The 21,636-nt window shown below is 40.3% G+C and overlaps 1 protein-coding gene across 1 annotated transcript in view; it reads right to left on the reverse strand.

Annotated features, from left to right (window-relative positions):
* Positions 1–456: 456 nt before the first annotated feature.
* HSD11B1 (hydroxysteroid 11-beta dehydrogenase 1) overlaps positions 457–21,636 on the reverse strand; it is a 29,839-nt gene continuing 8,659 nt past the window's right edge. The window contains exons 5-6 of the mRNA XM_007451563.1: positions 2,681–2,824; positions 457–1,064 (exon numbers count right to left, since the gene is read on the reverse strand). Of these exons, the coding sequence (XP_007451625.1) occupies positions 847–1,064; positions 2,681–2,824 (362 nt within the window). The 3' untranslated portion in view covers positions 457–846. The remainder of the gene's footprint in view (positions 1,065–2,680; positions 2,825–21,636) is intronic.

The raw sequence follows: 21,636 nt of genomic DNA on the forward strand, positions 1-21,636 counted from the left end.
CTCTTTGGTTGTAGTCAAGTGATGCCTGGCAAGTGTTTGGTAGATATTCGTTGAATGAATGAATGACTAAATGTGTGAGTTGAATGAATGAATGACTAAATGTGTGAGTGACAGGATTTGAACTCCAACCCCTCCTCTACAAACTTCTAATAAACTACTGAGCGTTCACATGTAGAGTACAGTCGCTTGATGCACTCTGAGTACAATAAACAAGTGTAGGTGCTGTGGCTCCGGTTTCCAGGAACCTCCACTTCTTTGGATTTGTCCTGGTTGTTCATACCCAGATGTCCTCCTTCCCAGAGGAGCAGTATGAAATAGTATAAAGAGTATCTGAAATATACAAAATGGTAAAGACACGATGTTCACTAAATTAAGAGTAGGATGATTTCTTCGACTCAAAAAGAGATAAAAGGTTCATATCACAAAATAAGAAATGTACACTGAAAAATTTCACATGTATAGGTTATGGTTTTAATGGAGCCGTACTGAATGAACTGAAGTTACAGCCATGAGGTATGAATTTATAAAGTTTATGTGACCTTTATTATAATTGATATTGACTAAGCATTATAACATTATTACATATGAGATAAATTTGATATAACTATCTTGTAATTATATCTATTGTTACTATCAGGTTCACAATTGCTGGTTCATGACATTTGTACACTTTCTGCTGTATAAGTGTTAGAGGAGCTTCTTTAAATTTTGAGATGTGATATGTGACTTGCAACCCCCTGGGAACACTTATATCTCTCTGTGGAGATACATTCAGGATGGAGCTCATGCAAATATCAGGCGGAATTGTTCCAAGCCCCCTTATCATGCCTAGCCCTAAGGAAGTGCCTAGTTGTTTATAAATATTTCCATATTATAATTTCGTAAGGAGAGAAATTCCATGATCTTCCTCCCTGGATTTCCCAGCAGGAAAGGAGTCAAGACCGAACTGTCATAATATACTTCTTTTTGGCGCAGAGCTCCCCCTTTGATAATCTCCAGGGCACATTCTTCCTTTGGAGATGCTTCTGCATTGTATATCCCAGCAGTTCCTGTCATGGCTGTTTCTGTAGAACGACAAGAGAAGAGTGGGGTTATCTAAGACTAGTAGAGTCTACACGATAGAAGGCCTGCAGACACCAACAGCTTAGCTTTTAGGGGCTGTTGGCCAGTGCTTGTTCGGCAAGGTCCACGGGCCCTGGCAGGAATACGTGGAGAAGACTGGGTATGTTTAGGGCCTACTGGGCAAAGAGAGGCTTAGTGTTCATATGGGCCTCGTCTAACTGGATGAAGATTTGTGGAGGCAGCTGGAGGTTACTTGTTGGGAGATTTGAATCATACTCCTCTCTTCGGTGTTTTGGCTGGAGTGAGGGAGTAATATGGGGGAGCAGAATGAGGATAGAGCTCATATGATGGGAAGTGTCAGTGGGCAAAACCAGAGTGAGGTATGATAACGACTACTGATTTGTAAAAGGAAATGACGGACGAGAATCCAGACCTTTGCTCCCTTGTCAACACCAATCACTTTCACTTAGAAGGAAACTCTTGTTACCTGCTCTCTTCCTCCAGGTATTCGTGTCCTTCTTGCCCAGCTTCTGTCTCTCTCTCCATCCTTGTTTCATTGTGTTTCTTTGTCTCTCTCTCTCTCCCTCTCTCTCGTTCTGTAACTACTACTCAATTTACTCAGTTACTTTTAAATAAAGTTTTCTTTTTTAAAAAAAAGTTAATTTTTATTTATTTATTTGGCTGCGCGGCATGCGGGATCTTAGTTCCCCAGCTAGGGACAGAAACCGCGCCCCCTGCAGTGGAAGTGCGGAGTCTTAACCACTGGACTGCAGGGAAGTCCCTTAAATAAAGTTTTCTTATCATACTTGCCACGTGTTTTAGATAAACTTGCATTTGGACTTAAAGAAAAGTTGTAAAAATTGTGCAAAGTTTTTCCTTCTATCCTTCAATCACAACAACGTAACCATTGTACAATTATCAACAATAGATACGATACAATTGGAACAACCTTACTAATTAAACTGCAGGCTTTATTTTTTCACTAATATCCTTTATATATTCCAGGATCTTATCCAGGATTTCACTTGGTAGTAATTTCTTCTTATTTTCCCTCTTATCTCTGACAGTTCCTCAGTCTTTCCTTGTCTCTCATGGCCTTCATGCTGTTGAAGAGTACTGTTCAACTGATTTGTGTAATGCCCCTCAATTTGGGTTTGTCCACTGTTCTTATAATTAGAATGAGGTTATGAATTTTTGGTAAGAATACCCCCAAAATGATACTGTGTCCTTCTCAGTGCATCATATCAAAGGGTTCATGATATCTATGTCTTATTACTGGTGTATTAGTAAGGAAAACAAACTCACATTTGATAAGTCTCACATAGGAAAGTAATGGCCATTGAGTTTTCATGAGGACATAAGGTGTTTAGAATAGGGTCATATGATGAGTGTGGTGTCACTCAGCTCACTTGACGGCCAGAATGGAAAGAAGGGTCAAAGAGCAGTCAGAGGCTCCACTAATGACAGTGGAGCCCCTTCATTAACGAGAGACTAGCGCTGTCACTGGTTTTCAGTGCATGACACGTGACGATATCAGGGAGTTCAGCACCCTCTTTACCCACAATGGTAAGAAAGACAATCCATCTACAGGCCATTTATTCCAATCTCTTGACCTTACCTGTGTCTATGAGGCCAAGGATACAGAGGGTGATCGACACATTGACATTGGTCACTGCATATTCCGCCCTGATAGAAGAGAAGAACCCATCCAGAGCAAACTTGCTTGCAGAATAGGCAGCAATAAGGGGATTAGCTGTTTTCCCTAAATGATATAGAGATGGGTTAACACGGGGACCTATTTCAACTCTGACAGAGCTGATCTGTGTTTTATCAGTAGCAGGCTTTGTAACCCCTGTGAAGTCCTTTTACCCTTTGAGTCTTAGTTTCTCTCTACTCCCCAAAGAGATTATTATGCTGTGTTGAATTTCTGAAAGAGAAAAAACATTAAGGTATCAAAGAAACTCCCCTTGATGAGACTGGGATGCAGTGTGGAGTGGGCTGCAGGAAAGCCTTCATTGAAGACGGATTAGTTAGATTTTTAGTAAAGATGGTAAATAAGTGGATTATGAAAGAGCCATGTAATTCCACAGCTGCTAACTTTTCCACCTCTGACCCAAGAGTGCTGGAAGGGTTTGGCAAGGGCTGTCTACACAGAAACCTATCACTGATTTACTTTCTATGCAAGGGGAATGAAAACTCCTGTCTTTGTTTTCTACTCCATATCACTTTTCTTACTTTCATCAGCCTGGTTAATTCTCACTCAGTTTTTTGGAGGATATGTGGACATATGCCTGATAGCATAACCTATTCATTATACCCTTTCCAAGAGGAGAGAGTAGTGGTGTCCTGAGACCTTAGACTCTTTGCTCAGCATTATTATAACAGCTACTTTAAAATCCTTGTCTGCTAATTCTAAGATCTGGGTCATTTTAGGACTGATATCCATTGATTGCCTTTCCCTCCTGAGTATGGGTCACATATTCCTATTCTTGTATGTGCAGTAATTTTTCACTGTATCCTTGATATTTTAAGAGTCTCTGGTGTCTGTCATATTCCTCCAAAGAGTATTCTTTTTTTTTTTTGGTGGGCAGTTAACTTGGCTGAAACTCTGTGTCTCTTGCAGTAGGTACCAGATGAAATCTCTGTTTAATTATTTGAATCTTAACTGGGCTTCTTGGTATCTACACTGCCCTGTGAGTATTTCAGGGGACACATAGAGATTTGAGAAGGGTTTACATACAGAATTTGGTGCTCTTGCACTGTGGCTCTTTCCTTTCTGGGATGTCTCCCTTCACTTTCCAGCTGCTACAGAAACCCCAAACTCTTCCTTCTGCTTTTACGAGGTAGTAAGATGGCAGATTTCAATGCTAAAAATGACACTGATTGGGGTCTGCCCTTGAGCACAAGCTACAAAATTGGGAAGCTCATCTAGTGTCATTTCCCTCTTTCAAGTGCCAACAACTCTCCAGTTTCTTCTTTTGATTCTTCTCTTCAGTGCTTTCAATGGTTGTTTTCTGTATTTTGTCTAAGTTTGTTATCTGGAGAAGGTTGGTCTATTAGGTATTACCCTGCCATTATTGGAATTGGAACCTCTGTGAGTTTTTAAAATATAATGAAGTTTCATTCCAAATCAATGAAGGAAGAATGATTTATTCAGTAAAGATGCTGGGAAAGTTGGTTAACTAATTGGAAAAAATTGTTAGCTCCTTGTTTTATGTCATATGTCAGAAAATGATACATGGAAAATTATGGCAGGTGGTGTTGTCGACCCAATATCCATTTCCCTTTCTTTAATAAAAGAATCTAGTTTTGTTCAGGATAGCAATGTATTCAGATAAAAATATTTACTTCAAGATTCCCTTGCTCTTTTGGGTAGTCATGTGATCTAAATCTGGCCAATGAGAAATCTAGCAGTTGGGGTCTCCAGGAAAGATACTGATTACCTGATAAAATAGACGGATTCAGGTGACATGCAGCTTTTACATTTTGCCCCTTCTCTTTTTTTCTAAGTAGACTACAGATGTGATGCCTAAAATTGCAGTAGTCATCTATGAACTTGAGGAAAAGCTGTATATTAATTATATAATTAAGGATTATAGAACAAAAATGTGGAATGAGCTTAGATTCTTGAAGATATGGTAAGTCCATCAAACCCGCCCTGAACTTATTACCTGAGAAAAGGAAATCCTATTTAGTGTTAAGCCATTTTAAGTGGAGTTTTTGTTACATGTGCAGCAGAATGAATCTCCTGACTGATTAAAACATTCAATCATAGAAAGAGGATAATATAGGGAAACACTTACCAGATACTTGTTTGTGAAAAATCATTCTAACATAAAAGTAAAAAAACGTATAAAGGCAAAGAATATTTTATTATACAAAATGTAAAATTTCTATATGTCAAAATGGTAACTATAATAATTTCACTATAAAGATAAAGGGTAAATGATAAACTAGAAAATCATTTTCAACATATTAGTCAGACAAAAGCTTAATATCATCAATCTTTAGTATATAAAGAACTCTTAAAAATTCAAAAAATACAAACAAATCTCTGTAGGGAAACACTCCATCCTCAATCCTCAATCATGAGTTTTGGCTTGAGATAACTCTGCAGTCAAGTTCCAGGCATGGGTGTGTAACACAGGATGTCCAATCAGAGTTTCTGATACCACTGGGTTACTGACTAGTCTAAGGCTGGACCAAAGACCCAAGCAGGGCATCAAGATACATTGTTGTTGCTTAACAAGAAATCAGTTCCCTTTTCTTCCTCTGTATCAGAACCCCAACTGAATTCATGTTTCCACCTGTTGCAGAGACTGCAGTATTCTCTCCAAATATCTTCTGCCCCTCTTCCTTAGCAGTAGAATCCCGGATTTGTAGCTGGGCTCTGTTATCTGGAATAAAGTCCACACTTCTCAGCTTCTTTCAGCCAGATGGTGCCAAATGACTGAGTGCCATCCAATAAGTTGTACACAAAAGTGTGTCGTGTGATTTCTGGGATATGTCCTTAAAGGAAGAAATCAGTCTCTCCCTTCTCATTCCTTCCTCCTTCTTGATTCCTGAAGGTTGACCCCAGAACTATCATGGACCTTGAAGTAGAAGCTGTATGTTGGGAATGGCAGAGCATTTAGAGAAAAGAAAGGAACCTGGGTGACCATGGAGCCGCCATCCTAGCCCTATACTGCTTACCTCCAGACTTGATTTGCCTTTTAACTTATTACATCCACTGTTATTTTAGGTTTTCTGTGTCAAGAGAGCTGCACCTAATCCATGTTGAGAGTCTCCCTCACTTTTATGTAGCCCATGTGCCAAAGGAAAGCTGATACCGTCTCTAACTCTAGGGGTGGCTTGTATGATTTATTTAATACCGTCCTCCTTGCCCATGATTGTTACTGTAATGGGCATGGGGCCCAGTTTGGACCAATGAGACTTGAGCGGAATCTTGTTGGAGTGTCTGGGAAAGTGCTTTGTCCTCGTGGGAGAGTTTCTTAAAGTAGAATCCTGTTTCCGTTTTGCTGGACATTTCCGCGTGTGGATGTGGGGGCTGAAATTGCTACATCCATCTCGCTGTCAGCCTGAGGGTGAAGCCACACATGGAGGAGAGCAGAGCCGAGAGACTCACGGGGACCCTGAGCTTGAGCCAAGTCAGTTGCCTGCCCTGCATCTGGACTTCCAGTTACGGCAATAATTTTCCTGTTGTTTAAGTCAAAAATAGATCCAAATTGCTCATAAGAATAGCATAATTGTCAAAACTATGAGTTCTCGAGTTAGATGACCCGGCTGTGAAATCCCAAGTATTCCATTTCTTAGCTGTAATATGTGGATAATAATATTACTCAGCTGAAGTAATCCATGTAATAGACTTAGCACAAACTGACACTTAGTAAATGCTATTATTAGGAGTATTAGTGTTTCAAATTGGTGAGAAAAGCATGAGCTGTTCCAAAAATCACGTTGGAACAAACAGCTAGCTATGTGGAGAAAAGAAAAATGCCATGCTAATAAATAAATTCAAATTATATTAGAGAATATATATATGGAAAATAAAATAATAAAATACGTGTTAATATATAACCTCAAGGTAAGAGATATTTTTTTTGCGGTACGCGGGCCTCTCACTGCTGTGGCCGCTCCCGTTGCGGAGCCTGTGCTCCCGACGCGCAGGCCCAGCGGCCATGGCTCACGGGCCCAGCCGCTCCGCCGCATGTGGGATCTTCCCGGACCGGGGCACGAACCCGCGTCCCCTGCATCGGCAGGCGGACTCTCAACCACTGCGCCACCAGGGAAGCCCCCATTTCCCATTTTCTATTCTTGATTACGACTTAGGTAACGATCAAAATAATAAAAAGGATTCTAAGTTGTTTTGCAGGAGAAAAGGGACAGATTTTTTTTTATTGTTGTTGTTCCTGAGAGGAAGGTGAGAAAAGAGAGAAAGGGAGAGAGGAAGAAAGGAGAGGGGTACGGAAGGAGCCATGGCAGAAGAGTTTTTGAAAAATTCATCAGATAGCTGTATGGTTTCAAAAAACATTTTAAATGGCGAAGAGAAATACTGAATTGACATAGAGGTGGCCAACAGACACATGAAAAAATGCTCAACATTGCTAATTATTAGAGAAATGCAAATCAAAACTACAATGAGGCACCACTTCGCACTGGTCAGAATGACCATCATTAAAAAGTCTACAAATAATAAATGCTGGAGAGGGTGTGGAGGAAAGGGAACCCTCCTACCCTATTGGTGGAAATGTAAATTGCTACAGCCACTATGGAGAACAGTATGGAGGTTCCATAAAAACTAAAAATAGAGTTACCATGTGATCCTGCAATCCGACTCCTGGGCATATATCCAGAAAAAACTCTAATTTGAAAAGATACACACATGCCAATGTTCATTGCAGCACTATTTACAATAGCCAAGACATGGAATCACCTTAAATGTCCATCGAGAGAGGAATGGATAAAGATGTGGTACGTGTGTGTGTGTGTGTGTGTGTGTGTGTGTGTGTGTATAAAATGAAATATATATACATATAATGAAATGTTACTCAGCTATAAAAAGAATGAAATAATGTGATTTGCAGCAACACACATGGACCTTGAGATTATCATACTAAGTGAAGTAAGTCAGACAAAGATAAATATCATATGATATTGCCTATATGTGGAATCTAAAAAAAAATTTCAGATGAACTAATTTACAAAGCAGAAATAGACACACAGACATAGAAAACTTATGGTTACCAAAGGGGAAAGGTGGGGAGGGATAAATTAGGAGTTTGGGATTAACATATACACACTACTATATATAAAATAGATAACCAACAAGGACCTACTATAATACAGGGAACAATACTTGGTATTTTGTAATAACTTATAATGGAAAAGAATCTGAAAAAGAATAGGTATATTATGTATAATTAAATCACTTTGCTGTAGTATTAGTATTTCAAATTGGTGAGAAAAGCATGAGCTATTCCAAAAATCACGTTGGAACAAATAGCTAGCTATGTGGAGAAAAGAAAAATGAAAAAAGAAAAATCCCATTCTAATAAAACTGAAACTAACACACACACACACACACACACACACACACACACACACACACAAAATACTGAACTATTAGACAAGGGTCAAGATTGAACAGACTACTGAAAGTTTTTCATCTTTATTATGAAAATTATGCATGAGGTACACTTTAACCTAACTACCTGTGGGAACTGTCAGTTTTTCAGCTGAAGGCTGCAGCTGTCATTGACATTCATTATAACCGTATTTCATTTCTTAAATTTTGTGACCTGCCACTGATCTGCAAACCTTTAAACCAGTAGTTCTCATATTTAATTCCCGTAAGCACCATGTGTCAAGAACATGCAGTTTTGAGCCCACCTCTTCCTCAGAGTCTTCTAGTTGGTGTTTTGGGGTAGAGGCTGTGCTGAAGGGTTCAGTAGGAAAGAGGGTCATAAACCATATATCTAGGGTGGTTTTAAGGGTGGATATGGGAGCAGGAAAGGTATGGCGACATAAGCTTACTGAACCTGATCTAGGAACTTACAGGAGAAATGGAGGGGGAAGGTCTTTGGAAGGTGCTGAAGTCTCTCACAATGATAATTGGGTGAGCCATCAGTAAATTATGAGTTGTTGGATCTCTTTAAAGCTCATGCTAGTATGATCAGGGAAAGCATCTGTCCCAAATCTAAAGTGTATATTCAGGTGAAGAAACATATTGGACTAACCAGGAAACTTCACCTGCAGGAGGTAAGTTCTGAACTCTGCTTTGATGAAAGAAAGTGCAGGAAGGGCCAGGCTGGTGGGGGAAAGGTTTGTACAAAGACTAGAGGTGGGAATGAGTTAGTTACAATGAAAAGCCAAAGGAACAAGAAAAATAACAACAAAGTTTATTATATTTTCTTCTCTGTAGAAGTATAGGCTTATAAGCACTTATCCAAAGCCCTTAGGGCCTGATGTGTTATGGAATTATTTTTGGAATTTAGAAGATGGTGTAAGGCTTATACAGTGTATTACCTAACACTCCCAGCAGGGCCTGGGGAGGCATCCTGTAAGCAAACACATTATTATTTCTGCACTAAGATATTTGAAAGTTCACACATAGATAAAGGCTTTAAGTAGTCTCACTTTAGTTCAACTTACATTAATTACAGTAAGTCCCTTACATACAAACGAGTTCTGTTCCGAGAGCACGTTCCTAAGTCCACTTTGTTCGTAAGTCCAGCAAAATTAGCCTATGTACCCAACTAACACAATCGGCTATATAGTACTGTACTGTAATAGGTTTATAATACTTTTCACACAAATAATACATAAAAAACAAACAAACACAAAAAAACAACGAAAACATTTTTAATCTTACAGTATAGCACCTTGAAAGGTACAGTAGTACAATACAACAGCTGGCATACAAGGGCTGGCATAGAGTGAACAGGCAAGAAGAGTTACTGACTGGAGGAGGGAGAGGAGGTGGGAGGTGGTAGAGCTGAAGGATTGTCAGCAATAGGAGACGGGGGGCAAGCTGCCATTTCACTCATGCCTGACGTTGATGGCACAGGTTCTGGCTCCTTGGTGGATTCAGTTCTATCTATCCTCTTGAAAACATGATCCAGTGATGTCTGGGTAGTAGCTTTTTTTTTCTCATCATAGATGACACGGTGGCACTGGATTGCATTCTGAACGGCTGCTGCAACCTTCATGTACCGTTCTACATTCGGGTCCTGTGCCTCCAAAACTAACAGTGTCTCCTCAGATAAAGAAAATCCCCTTGTCATTTCCTGCGTCGTGAATCTCTTTGGTTCTTCAGTTACTTCTTCCTCTTGTCTCTCTTTGTCCTTTTTCTGGACTTTCAATACCATCAGGTCCTCATTAGTAAGCTCCTCGTGTGGCACATAAACAGTACTATACAGTAAAGTACACAAAAGCACAACCGCTTGCAGAGGATGCATGTACGTAGCAATGTACACCAGACACGTGAACTAACTTACGTGACTGGACATTCGAATGCATGGTTGCATCTTTGAAAGTTTGCAACTTGAAGGTTCGTATGTAGGGGATTTACTTGCATATATAATTAATTATTTTTTAAAAATCTTTGGTTTTCAGAGTTTTTTTGTTTTTTTTTTTTTCTTTTACTCCACACAGCTTTTTGGATTTTTGGAAATTGCAGATAAAGGATTGTAAACCAGTCTAGGCTTGCTAAAGGAAATCTGAAACATATCAAAAAATAGATAAAAGAGGAAAGAAGAAGAAACCTCCTAGGTTCCCACGATTCCAAACAATCTTGGTGCATTTCGTTAAAGTCTGTTTTCTCTTCACAGCACTATTCTTAATCATCTCCCCCCATAATGCTAATTAGCTTGTGTGAGGAAACCTTTGCATTTTGCTCTAGGTAAAATATATTTCGAAGTTTCAGAGAGCTGAAAAGGGCAAAAGCCCTCTAAAAACACAAACTTTTATTTTTCAAAAAGGATCTTTGAGCTAAGGGGCCCTGGTCAAAATGGAATAAATAATTTGTAGCAGGATGTTAAAATATGACTTTTCCTGCTCTGATTTCAGCTGAGGTTCAAAGACTGAGAACATAGTAAACGGCAAAAGCCTCCATATTCTGAAGGGAGGTTCCAGACTACCTGTGCACCTTATGTAGGATGTGGTAACACAAACAAAACCCCCCAAAACCCTAAAAATAAAGTCTAGTTTGCAACACGTAGACCCTTAACCATCCCAAGGGAATAAAAAGGGCCGAAGGTGAAGAGGTTGGAAAGGACAGGCATTAGGGAGAGAAAAAGAACAGTGTCTCAATGAGCTTCCAAGAAGAAGGGGTTAATCCTTGTGAGAGGAGCTTCAAGGGCACCTCGTGGAGAACTTGTCCCCAGGAATTTGAGGGGCACTAAGGGCTGGGGTTTGACCCAACCTGAGAGGCGCTGGTTACGGGCAAGGCCACTGCAGAGCTAGTGCAAATTGTGTCGTATGTAAGGGAACTCTCCCTGTGGGGGGCCTGAAATCCAGCCCACACTCTGCTTGCCAACCTGCAGGTCTTGTCCCAGGGCTCATCCCTTCTCCCCTAGAGTCATTTCCACTCCTGCCCAAAAGGACAGCCCTATGTGATAAGTGTATTCGCCTGTACTCCCACTGTATTCTCAGAGTCTGAGGGAAGTAACATACGCAACTGCTGCCCAGTGCACAGGAAGAACTCTCAATATCCCAGCAAGGACCTCCAAAGAACCCATGAAAGCACCCAGTGGAAGAGTCAGGTGTGGTCATCCTCCCAGTCCAGAGAACATGAGCTCTCGACATGCACTGTGTCCAGAGGAGACTGATGCTGTAATAGCTGGGTACCAGCCAAGGAAGATCTTTCCTACCCTGAACTTTTCTTCCCTGCATCCTCCCTTTCCTTTTATAGGAGAGGCTAGAGGGAGCCTGATGAGTAGGGAGATGCGGAACAGGAGGAAAAGTTGAACACATGTCTCTTTCCTATCCCAGGTCTCCTATGACAACAGGTTCAAGCTTGATGAGGGGAGAAGCTTTACTTAAATTACAAATGAATGGACATTTTAATTACTGAAGTGAGACCTTTCCTGAGACTGGAGGATCTTTTATTATCCTAGAGTGTTGCCATCTGCCCTCAATCACAGCCAGCTTCAGAGAAGAACTCACCCATAGAACAGGTCTGAAGGAAAGAATAAATTTGTTTTCTGATTGCACCTTACGAGATCCACCGTTCAACCATTGCTCATAAAAAATATGCCAGAATATGAACCTAATTAAATCAAATGAATGAATGAATGAATAAAACAAACAAACAAATAAATAAACTGTTCTAATATGCATGACTCAGCCATGAAAGTGAAGGGATTAGAAGCCTGAGTGCTTTTGCTTAGGGTTAAGTTTTGGTTTACGTAGGGAGAATGGAGCCCGCGGTGAGATTTATCTTCTGGGAAGTTTTAGACCACAAAGAACCAGAGCTATGGTGACCGTATTTTCTGAAGCAAAATATGGGACATGGAATCTGACAAGTAAGAGTGCAGATTTGGTGATAAATGGGACAGACTGCAATTAGCTCTGTCCCAGAAATGCAGGGACTTAGCCACTGTAGAAACAGCAAGAGCCAGAGAGCTGGCAGATCAGCTGTGCGCTGGAGCTTGTTAGCTGAGCAGAAGAGGTCAAAAGCAGGCCTCGGTGCTTTTGTTCATCCACTCCACACCCTCCATCCCCAACTGCTTTGCTGAGATTTTGAAGTTATTTCCATTTCAAAGGCAGATTTTAAACTACTTTAATTGAGAACTCGGAAGAAAGTGCACAGGATTGGAAAGCTTCATTCCTGCATGCCCTTAGACTTTCAGAGTGACCTCAGGAAAATGTGCCACATCCTCTTTTGAGCAAGCCCCAGCTTGAGGTTCATCATGCCTCAAAGGCTGGGTCCTGCCCATTTTTTCTAGCTCTTCCTGAATATTTTTTCTCAGCTAGGACCCTCATGGTCTAAACTCTTTAGTTGTTTGTGTTGAGTTGGGTGCTAAAGATAAATCCATCTCTTTACTCCAAGCTTTGGTAACCGGAGGTGTAGTCATAGGTACTGAGACAACCCACAATTATCCAATAATAATTGAAATAATGGGAATGGATGGGATTGTCCAGGGAGAGTATGTCGGGTGAAAAGAGACACAAGGGCTTACAATGGAAAGAATCCTGAGGAAACCAACAAGAGAGAACTGAGACAGGTAGTCAGAGCAGCTAGAGGAAACCCAGGGAAGGATTTTGGCTGAAGACAAGAGAGTGTATGGTGTAGAATCAGCACAAAATCCTGCAGAGATGAGATAAAACCTGTAAAATTTCACAAGGCAACTTCGGCAAGAGCATTTCTATGCAGGTACAGGACCTGGGAAATGTAGCTCCTCCTTAGATCCTTAGCGTATCTCCCAAGGCAAGAATAAAAGAATAAATTTTAAGAACCCCCATAGTTAAAGGGTGGACTAAAGCCAATTCCACCAGCATCACCACATCTCCCACATGCAGCCTAAATAGTTGTGCTTGGAGAGAGGAGGGTTGTCAGTGTCCTATGTGTTCATCCACCAGAGGTCAGTTCATCCACTAAGGGTCAGGCTCATCCACCAAGGGTCAGGGGAGGCATTTTCATTGTCTTCATCTTAATCAGCATGAGAGGGACTTCAAGAGGATTTTTTGGAGACCTTTACAAGTATCCCTGGAGTTTGGGGATTGGTATTTGATACATACCTGGAAGTCTAAGAGGCAGGGCTGGAACTGCTCTAGCTTGAGAGTGAATCTGAGTGCATTGTGGGATCAAATATATCCACACACAGCAGGCTTCCCAGAGACCTGGGGAGGGTGAAGGGGGACTGGTTTGGGGTCACCTACTCAGGGATGGTGGGTGGACTCGGTCAAGAAGGCTGGATTTATTGAAGCCCTGGAGCTGAGGAGGACACTTAAAGGAGTGAGCTAGAGGGCCCACTGTTCATTCCAAGGGGCTCTCCTGCAGGGGATCCCTGAGGAACCCACGATAAAGCCCCACAGAATCCACCCTCACTTCCTCCAAGTCAATAGAGCCCTACGATGGGGATTTTTTTTCTTTTGAAATAATTTCAGATCTGTGGAGGAGTTGCAAGAATAGTACAAATGACCCACCCCTCTTCCTGAACTATTTGAGAGTAATTGCTATAATTTAGGTAGTTGCTGACCTGATATCCCATCGCTCCTGAATATGTTAGCATGCATTTCCTACACGTAGGGACATTCTCCTACATAACCATCCAAATGAAGAAAGTAATTTATTAGTTTCTTAGAACTGCTGTAATACATTACAATAAGCTGGATGACTTAAGACAACAGAAATGTATTTTCTCACAGTTCTGAAGACCAGAAGTCTGAAATCAAGGTGTTGGCAAGGCTGCGCTCTTTCCAAAGGCTCTAGGGGAGGGAGAATCTACCTTTGCCTCTTCCAGCTTCTAATGGCTGTCAGCATTCCTTACAGCTACAAACTCTGCCTCTATCTTCACGTGGACCTCTCCTTGTTTCCTTCTGTCTTTGTCTTCTCTTCTGTCTCTTATAAGCACACTTGTCATTGGTTTTAGGGCCCACCCAGATAATCTTGGATGATATATTGTAAGCTCCTTAACTTAATCACACCTGAAAAGGCTTTTTTTTTTTTTTCCCAAATAAGGTCATCTACACACGTTCAGGGAGTTTGGATGTAGACATATCTTCTGAAGGCCACCATTCAACCTACTCCATCAACATTGGTGTATCCATTTCATCTAGTCCAAAGACCCCATTCAAGTTTGTCACATGTCCCAATGATATTCTTTATAGCAAAGGATTCAATCGAGGATCACATGTTGCATATAGTTGTCATGACTCTTTAGCTTCCTTCAAGCTGGAACATTCTCTAGTCTTTCCTTGACTTTCATGACTTTGACACTGTCGAAGAGTATGCCAGTCATTTTGTACTGGAGTTGGTTTATCCTGGATCATGAGAGCTGGTTGTGCAATTTTCATGAGTTTTGCAAGCAGGTTGATCTTGATATGGCTATCAAGAGATTATTTACACCATGGATATGCTACCAAGCAGAGTTCTTAATGTTCCCCTTCTAAAGAGCTAGTTGGTAAACATTTACCAGCTCACGGCAGATGAATGTCCCTCAGTTTGGATTTCTCTGTTTCCTATGATTTGATTCAGGCATATATTTTTGGCAGAATCATACAAATAATTATCTTCTTTTCACACTGTATCCCATAAAATTATACATGATTTCGATTTATTCCATTACTGGCGATGTTAAGTAACTTTGATCATTTGATTCAGGTGGTGTCTGTCAGGTCTCTCCACTGTAAAATTACTCTTTTTTTCTTCTGTAATCAATAGGTATTTTGTAGGGTGGTACTTTTTTTTGTTTTTTTAAAAAATGTTTTAACCATTTTTAAGTCTACAGTTCAGTGGCATTAAGTACATTCACATTGTTGTGCAACTATCACCACTTTTTATCTCCAGAGCTCTTTCCATCTTGCAAAATGGAAACTCTGTACCTATTAAACAATAACTCCCCATTCCCCCATCCCCTGAGTCTCTGGCAACCATCATTTTGCTTTCTCTCTATGGCCTTGACTACTCTCAGTACTCATAAGTTCAATCATGCAGGATTTGTCTTTTTGTGACTGAGTTACTTCACTTAGAGTAATGTTCTCAGGGTTTATCCATGTTGTAACATATATCAAAATTTCCTTTCTTTTTAAGGCTGAATTGTATATATGTACCACAATTCAATTTGCTTATCTATTATCTGTTGATGGACAATTGGGTTGCTTCCATGTTTTAGCTATTGTGAATAATGCTGCCATGAATGTGAGGGTACAAATATCTCTTCAAGACTCTGCCTTCTAAACATATTGAATCACTGTGTTGTACACCTGAAACTAATATAACATTGTAAAACAACTATACTTCAACTTAAAAAAAGAAGGAAAAAAGAAGAAAAGACTCTGCTTTCAATTCTTTTGAGTATATACCCAGGAGTGGAATTTTCTGAATCATATGGCAATTCCATTTTTAATTTTCAGAGGAACCTCCATCTATTTTCCACAGCAGCTGCAACATTCTACATTCCCACCAACAGTGCACAAGAGTTCCAATTTCTTCACATCCCTTGTCAACAGTTGTTATTTTTTGTTTTTGATATAGGCCATCCTAACAGTTATGAGGTGATATCTTCTTGTGGTTTCAATTTGCATTTCTCTGATAATTAGTGATGTTGAGCATTTTTCATATACCTGTTGGCCATTTGTATGTCTTCTCTGGAGAAGTGCCTATTCAAGTCCTTTGCCCATTTTTCAATCAGGTTGTTTTTTTTTTGTTGGGTAGGGTGGTACTTTGAGACTATGTAAATACTGTGTTTCTTATTAAACTTTTACCCACTAGGTTTAGCATCGATTTATGCTTCCTGGATAGATTATTACTATGATAGTTGCCATATGGTGATTTTACTAATTTCATTATTCCATCTATATTTATCACTTGGCTTTTTATTGTATGGGAAAACCTTCTTCTCTCCCCATTTATTTATTCATGTATTTATTTATATCATTTTGAATTCTTATTGTATGTAAAGGTTTATAATCTGTTATTATCTTTACTATTTATTTGAATGTCCCAGTGGTCCCAGATTTGGCTAGTGGGAGCCCATGAGAAGTTTCTGTGTTCTAGTAACGTGTCCCTATTTTTCTTTGAGCAGTTCTTTACTTACAGACACAACAAGATTTTCGGGTTCATCTTTCTGGCCATTGTCCTGGAATCAACCTTTTCTTCAGAAAGTCTTGGTTTCTTTTAGTGGAGAATGATATTTAGAAACTAAGATCTGGGTGCTAAGTGTGCTCCCAGGGCCTCTCAGATGACAGAGCTAGGGAATATATGCACTCATATATAGACACATGTATCTATATTTCCATATCTATCCATGTATATTAAAAACTATTGATTCATACCAACACCTCCAGTTCCAATTCAACATCACTGGATTCATTCTAATTTTCTTATTTTCATATTTATAACTCCCAAAGTGAGAACCTAGCTTCTGTTATCCTCAATAGATACTACTTATTTGATTAATGATCCTGTATGTGAGTATTCTTCGCTTGCTTCTGTGCCCTCTATGTTGATGCCTTCTCCAGTGTACCTGGGCTCTGATACCCCCATGCCAGGCTACACAGATGCCCTCTTCACTCCACATTGGGCTGCTCCATTGCAGCCCCCTCTCACATACCCTCTTTGCCTCTCTTAGTTCTGACACCCCGTGCCGGATTATCCAAAGGCTATGCAAGCAACTCAGACATGTCTACCATTGCCTACCTTGCTTCTAGCCTAACTCTGCCTTTCCTCAGCATGGCTTTGCTGATTAGACCTGAGTCAATGACTGTACCTTTCTAGGCTGGTCTTCATAAATAATTTGGGGGGTTGACTTATAAAATTCAGCTGAGCCAGTTAGACACCCCTTCTTTGGGGGGAAGTTTAGAGTTGGAAAATTGAGAGACCAAGAATGTTGGCAATGGGGTTGAAGTCAAGAGTGCACTGAGAACTGTCATGCTGAGAAAGGACTATAACAGCCAGATTGAACCCTGCCCCAAATGAAGCAGAGCTTAACAGGGAGAGAAGGAAGAGGAGCAGATGTGCTGAGGGAAGCTGGTATGACCTGACCATGCTACCTCTGGGGTATCCCAGCTGCAGTTCCCCCAAGGCCAGTTGTCTCCCTAGGGATGGACTGAGACAGATGTGTGCCCAGTGTGGGCCAGTAATTTGGCAGCCCTTCAAATAATATTCTTTAAATATTGTTCACATTTAATTATTTAGTGAGTACAGGGAAAGACTAATTTTCTAATGCTATAAGTAAAGGATTTATTATAGACACTTATTACATGGAAGTTCCTGAACCAGACAACTTCATGGAAAAATGTTAAATAATTTAAAACCCATGTAATCAACTCAACTCTGCCATACGTTAATCGGAGTCTGACTTCAGGCACATGTCCATTGCCTATTTTCAGCATTGGTAGCTTTGCTTGTAGGTGCATAGACACATTGAAAAAAAGCCTACAACAAATGTTTTTGTGCATACATCTATGACTGGATTGATGATTATTCCTTGACAGATTCTTAACATTATATTTGCTGGGTGAAGTTGGAACCGAGCAGAACCCTGCAGACTCCACACTACCCCAAGTACAAGAGCCCCTCTATGTCCCCTGCCTCTTGTTTGTAGGAACAAACAGGCCTCCTACAGTCACAAAAGAGCAGGCTCGAGAAGTCAAAGATTAGGACAATAGAGTCACAGACTCAGCGTCTGATGCACATTCCTGAGCTGTTTTTCAGATACTATAACTGCCACCAGAGGACATGACATAAGCTGCTCCATCTTGATCAGTACTAAATCTATGACTAATGCAACTCCAAGAACTGGCCTCAAGTGAATGGGATTAACATTATTGCTCATAATGATCTATATCTTTGTGGTCATCAAAATAATTGTAGCTTGCTCTGCTTGTATATGTAAGTGGGCAATTAAAATTGTCAGCAGAGAGATGCTACAGACCCATGCTGATATCTTCAACTCTGAAAATACGGCACCCTATGTGAGCATGAAGAAGTTACGGAAGATGGACCTTTGCTCCTAATCCCGTAGAAATGGAATGATGTTGGACAGTGGGGAACTGAAAGCAGCTCTTTTGCCTCTTTCCTGTTTGCCCATTTCTGTTCCTGTCTAACCTTGAAAGAACCTAATTATAAGAATGAGATCACTAGACAATTTAAACTAACTTCTGACTTATGTGTTCCTGAATGCACACCATGCCTTGCCTAAGCTGTTGATTCTTTTCCTAGATTAAAAGAATTAAGAATGGAGAATTAAGTGGTTAAAGAGTGACTAGCTCTCTACCCCCAATAACCCCCTTAGCAATCCTGCAGGCAGATCACGAGGGCAAGATAACATCTGAAGAGTCAGCCAGCCTGCACGCACGCAATGGAGAATGGTGCAGAACCCAACCTCCTGCCTCGGTGATTCACTGGGATTTCACCCCCCCACCCTTTTTCCCTTAAAAACTGTCATGGCTGAGCAGATTCTTTGGAGTTGGTCTCCAGACATGAGTCCACCTTCTCCCTAGATTGCTGGCTTTTCTAATTAAAGTGACTTTCCTTTCTACTGACACTTGCCTCTTGGCTTTTGAGTGGCGAGCAGCTGAACCTGAGTTCAGTAACAAAATGATGGAAACACTTAAGGCTACATATTGAATATAGAATATTCATATTCTACATATAGAATGCATATTGCTAGATTGCTTTAGGTAAGATGAAAAATGAAGGACTAGACTTTTAAAAATCAATAGTGAAACCAGTTAAAATGAATAAAAGAACTATACCCTTTCCCACCATCTCACACCTACTTTGTGGAGTTAACAAAGTTTGCAACAATTTACAATGTTGTAGGCAAACAAAAGGCCAAACCAAACAAGAAAAAACAATACCTCCACCCGCTCCATGGTATTTAATAGTTTGAATTTGGTGTTTTAGTAGTTTCAGTCATTTGAATTTATTTGTTTACTTGTGAGATGGAGTACAATCTCTGTCGTCCTGAAGTCAGTCATCCTGAGAGGTGAAATATTTTGCTTTTGGTTACCATACAGAACCTGATCCCTTACTTTTCTTTAACAAAGTTATTCTAACAAAATTCATACCAAGCTTGTTGTACAATAAGCAGTTCCAAAGTGTATAAAATGAAAGGTAAAAAGCCCTTTCTTTAGACACAGTTGAGCTCATACTATATATACTGTTCTCTAAATTATTTTTCCTTGAACTTATGATTTTTATAGTCAGTATGCATAAAAATTTATGTAGTATTTCACCACCATTTAGAAACCTGTCCCTAGTGGTGGATATGTAGGTTGTTTTTAGTGTTTTTATGACCACGAACAATTCAGTGGCAATCGGTTTGCACTGGAATGTGGGCTCCAAGGTGACAGGGGCTTACCTTGTCACAGGGCCCGCATCTGGAACTGTGCCTGGCTCAGAGTGGACCCTCCATTCATATCTTTTGAATAAATGAATGAACGTATTTGGGGAACATTTGTGCAAGTTTATCTGTAGAATACATTTCTCAGGTGTAAAGTGATGCTCTCTCTCCCCAGCCTGTCCTCATTTTTTTTAAAGATTTTAAAAAATTTTAGATGGTTTTATTTTTTAATGTTTATTATTATTATTTTTTATTTTTTGGCTGTTCTGTGCAGCATGTGGGATCTTAGTTCCCCAACCAGGGATCGAACCCACACCCCTGCAGTGGAAGTGTGGAGTCTTAACCACTGGACCGCCAGGGAAATCCCCTGTCCTCATTTTGAAGTAGCTTAAGTGGATTTCTCCTCATTGAAATCAATGCTTACTTCAAGAGGAATCCTCCTTGGGTCAAGCTCAGCCATCTAAAGCTATATAGTCACACCATGTCAAATTCACTTTTCACTTTATTAACTTTAAATTTATCTGTGTCTCAACAACATACCTTTGTCAAAGTTTGCAACAAGAAGCTGCATATAACATTGATTTTCTGTACATATTGTTAGAAAAGTTTTGCTAACATCTCAATGGGCAAGGACATAGAAAAACAACTCACAGAATAGAAAATATAAATAACCTATAAACACATGAAAATTCAGTCATTCATTAATTACCTGACTTTTATGAAATATCCACCACATGCCAGGTGCTGTTGTAGGAAATAAGGAAATAAGTCTAAACAAAAATAGAATACTACTAAGGCAAGAGACAGATGGGCCCCCAGGGCAAACGGTTCGAGTTCGTTCCTTGTGGACAAATACTCCGAGACGGGAATAACAGGGCAATTGAGAGAGGAGGCTGGCACCTGCCCAGATAGAAGATGAGACCACATATTCCTCATTCTCGCAGTCAGAAGACCTCCCTGACTACACATGTGCAGAAAGGCTCCTTGGAGGTCAAAAAGGGAGTGATACCAACTAATGCTCACTACCCATAGGCCTCTTCGGTAGAATCCATCTTGGCTAAGAGATGTGCGTGCACACATGGGAAAATCATGAGCTATACCAAATACGGACTTTGAACCAGGCAAATCAGAATGACTGGTCAAAGGAAATCTGGAAGAAATGCCCCATAAAAGTGATTCAAACTGCCACGAGCGTGCAACTCTCTCTCTGAGCCTGCCCGTGTGTCTATCCACACGTACTCTTTTTTCCTCTTAATAAGTACTTTACTTGTTTCACTACTTTCTGTCTTTGTGGGAATTCTTTTTCTGCAAAGCTGTAGGGCCAGGGCCTTGTCACTGATCACGGGTCTAGTGGCTAGGAATCAGTGCTCTCACCCCCGAGACCCAACCTCAATCACTGGCCAGGAACCGAAACCCTGCTTCAAGCTGCCGCAGGATGAGGCGACCCAAGATCACTACTGCTCTCAAGGGGACAGGGACCGCACATTCCATTTCATAAGTAAACAAAGAAATACAAATTATAACCACTAAACGCCTTTCTCCTTTCCTTACAAAATTGTCACTTTCTCCTTTCCTTACAAAATTGTGGCCGAAAATTTTGTTAACGCTGCAAAGCAGGTGTGAGATGAACACTCATATGTATACTCAGGGTGGGAATGGGACATGATGTTCATGTTCATTTAAACTGGTTTTTATTTTTATATATTTAAAAAGTCAGGTCCTTTATTTTTCATTTTATATAGAGCAATTTGGAAATATGTACCAACAACCTTAGAATTGGTTCCATCGTTTCACCCAGTAAATCTAGTACTAAGAATTTATCAAGGAAATAATCATCAACCAGGCCACAGATTTATGTGCAAGATACTTGTTTAGAATTTTTAAAATACATTGAGAGTAACTGAAACAAATTCCCCCTTAAACTGAGTTCCCCTGCTGAGTTAACAATCTTTCTATCCAAAACTTTAATCCCTTTCTTGTCCCACCCTTGTTCCCCTCAAGATTGAGAAGCATCAAAGAAAAGGGGGGATTGAAACCAAGCATGACCCTGAGGGGCATTCCT

The sequence above is a fragment of the Lipotes vexillifer genome, unplaced genomic scaffold, assembly GCF_000442215.2.
Source record: "Lipotes vexillifer unplaced genomic scaffold, Lipotes_vexillifer_v1.1 scaffold111, whole genome shotgun sequence".
NCBI lineage: Eukaryota > Metazoa > Chordata > Mammalia > Artiodactyla > Lipotidae > Lipotes > Lipotes vexillifer.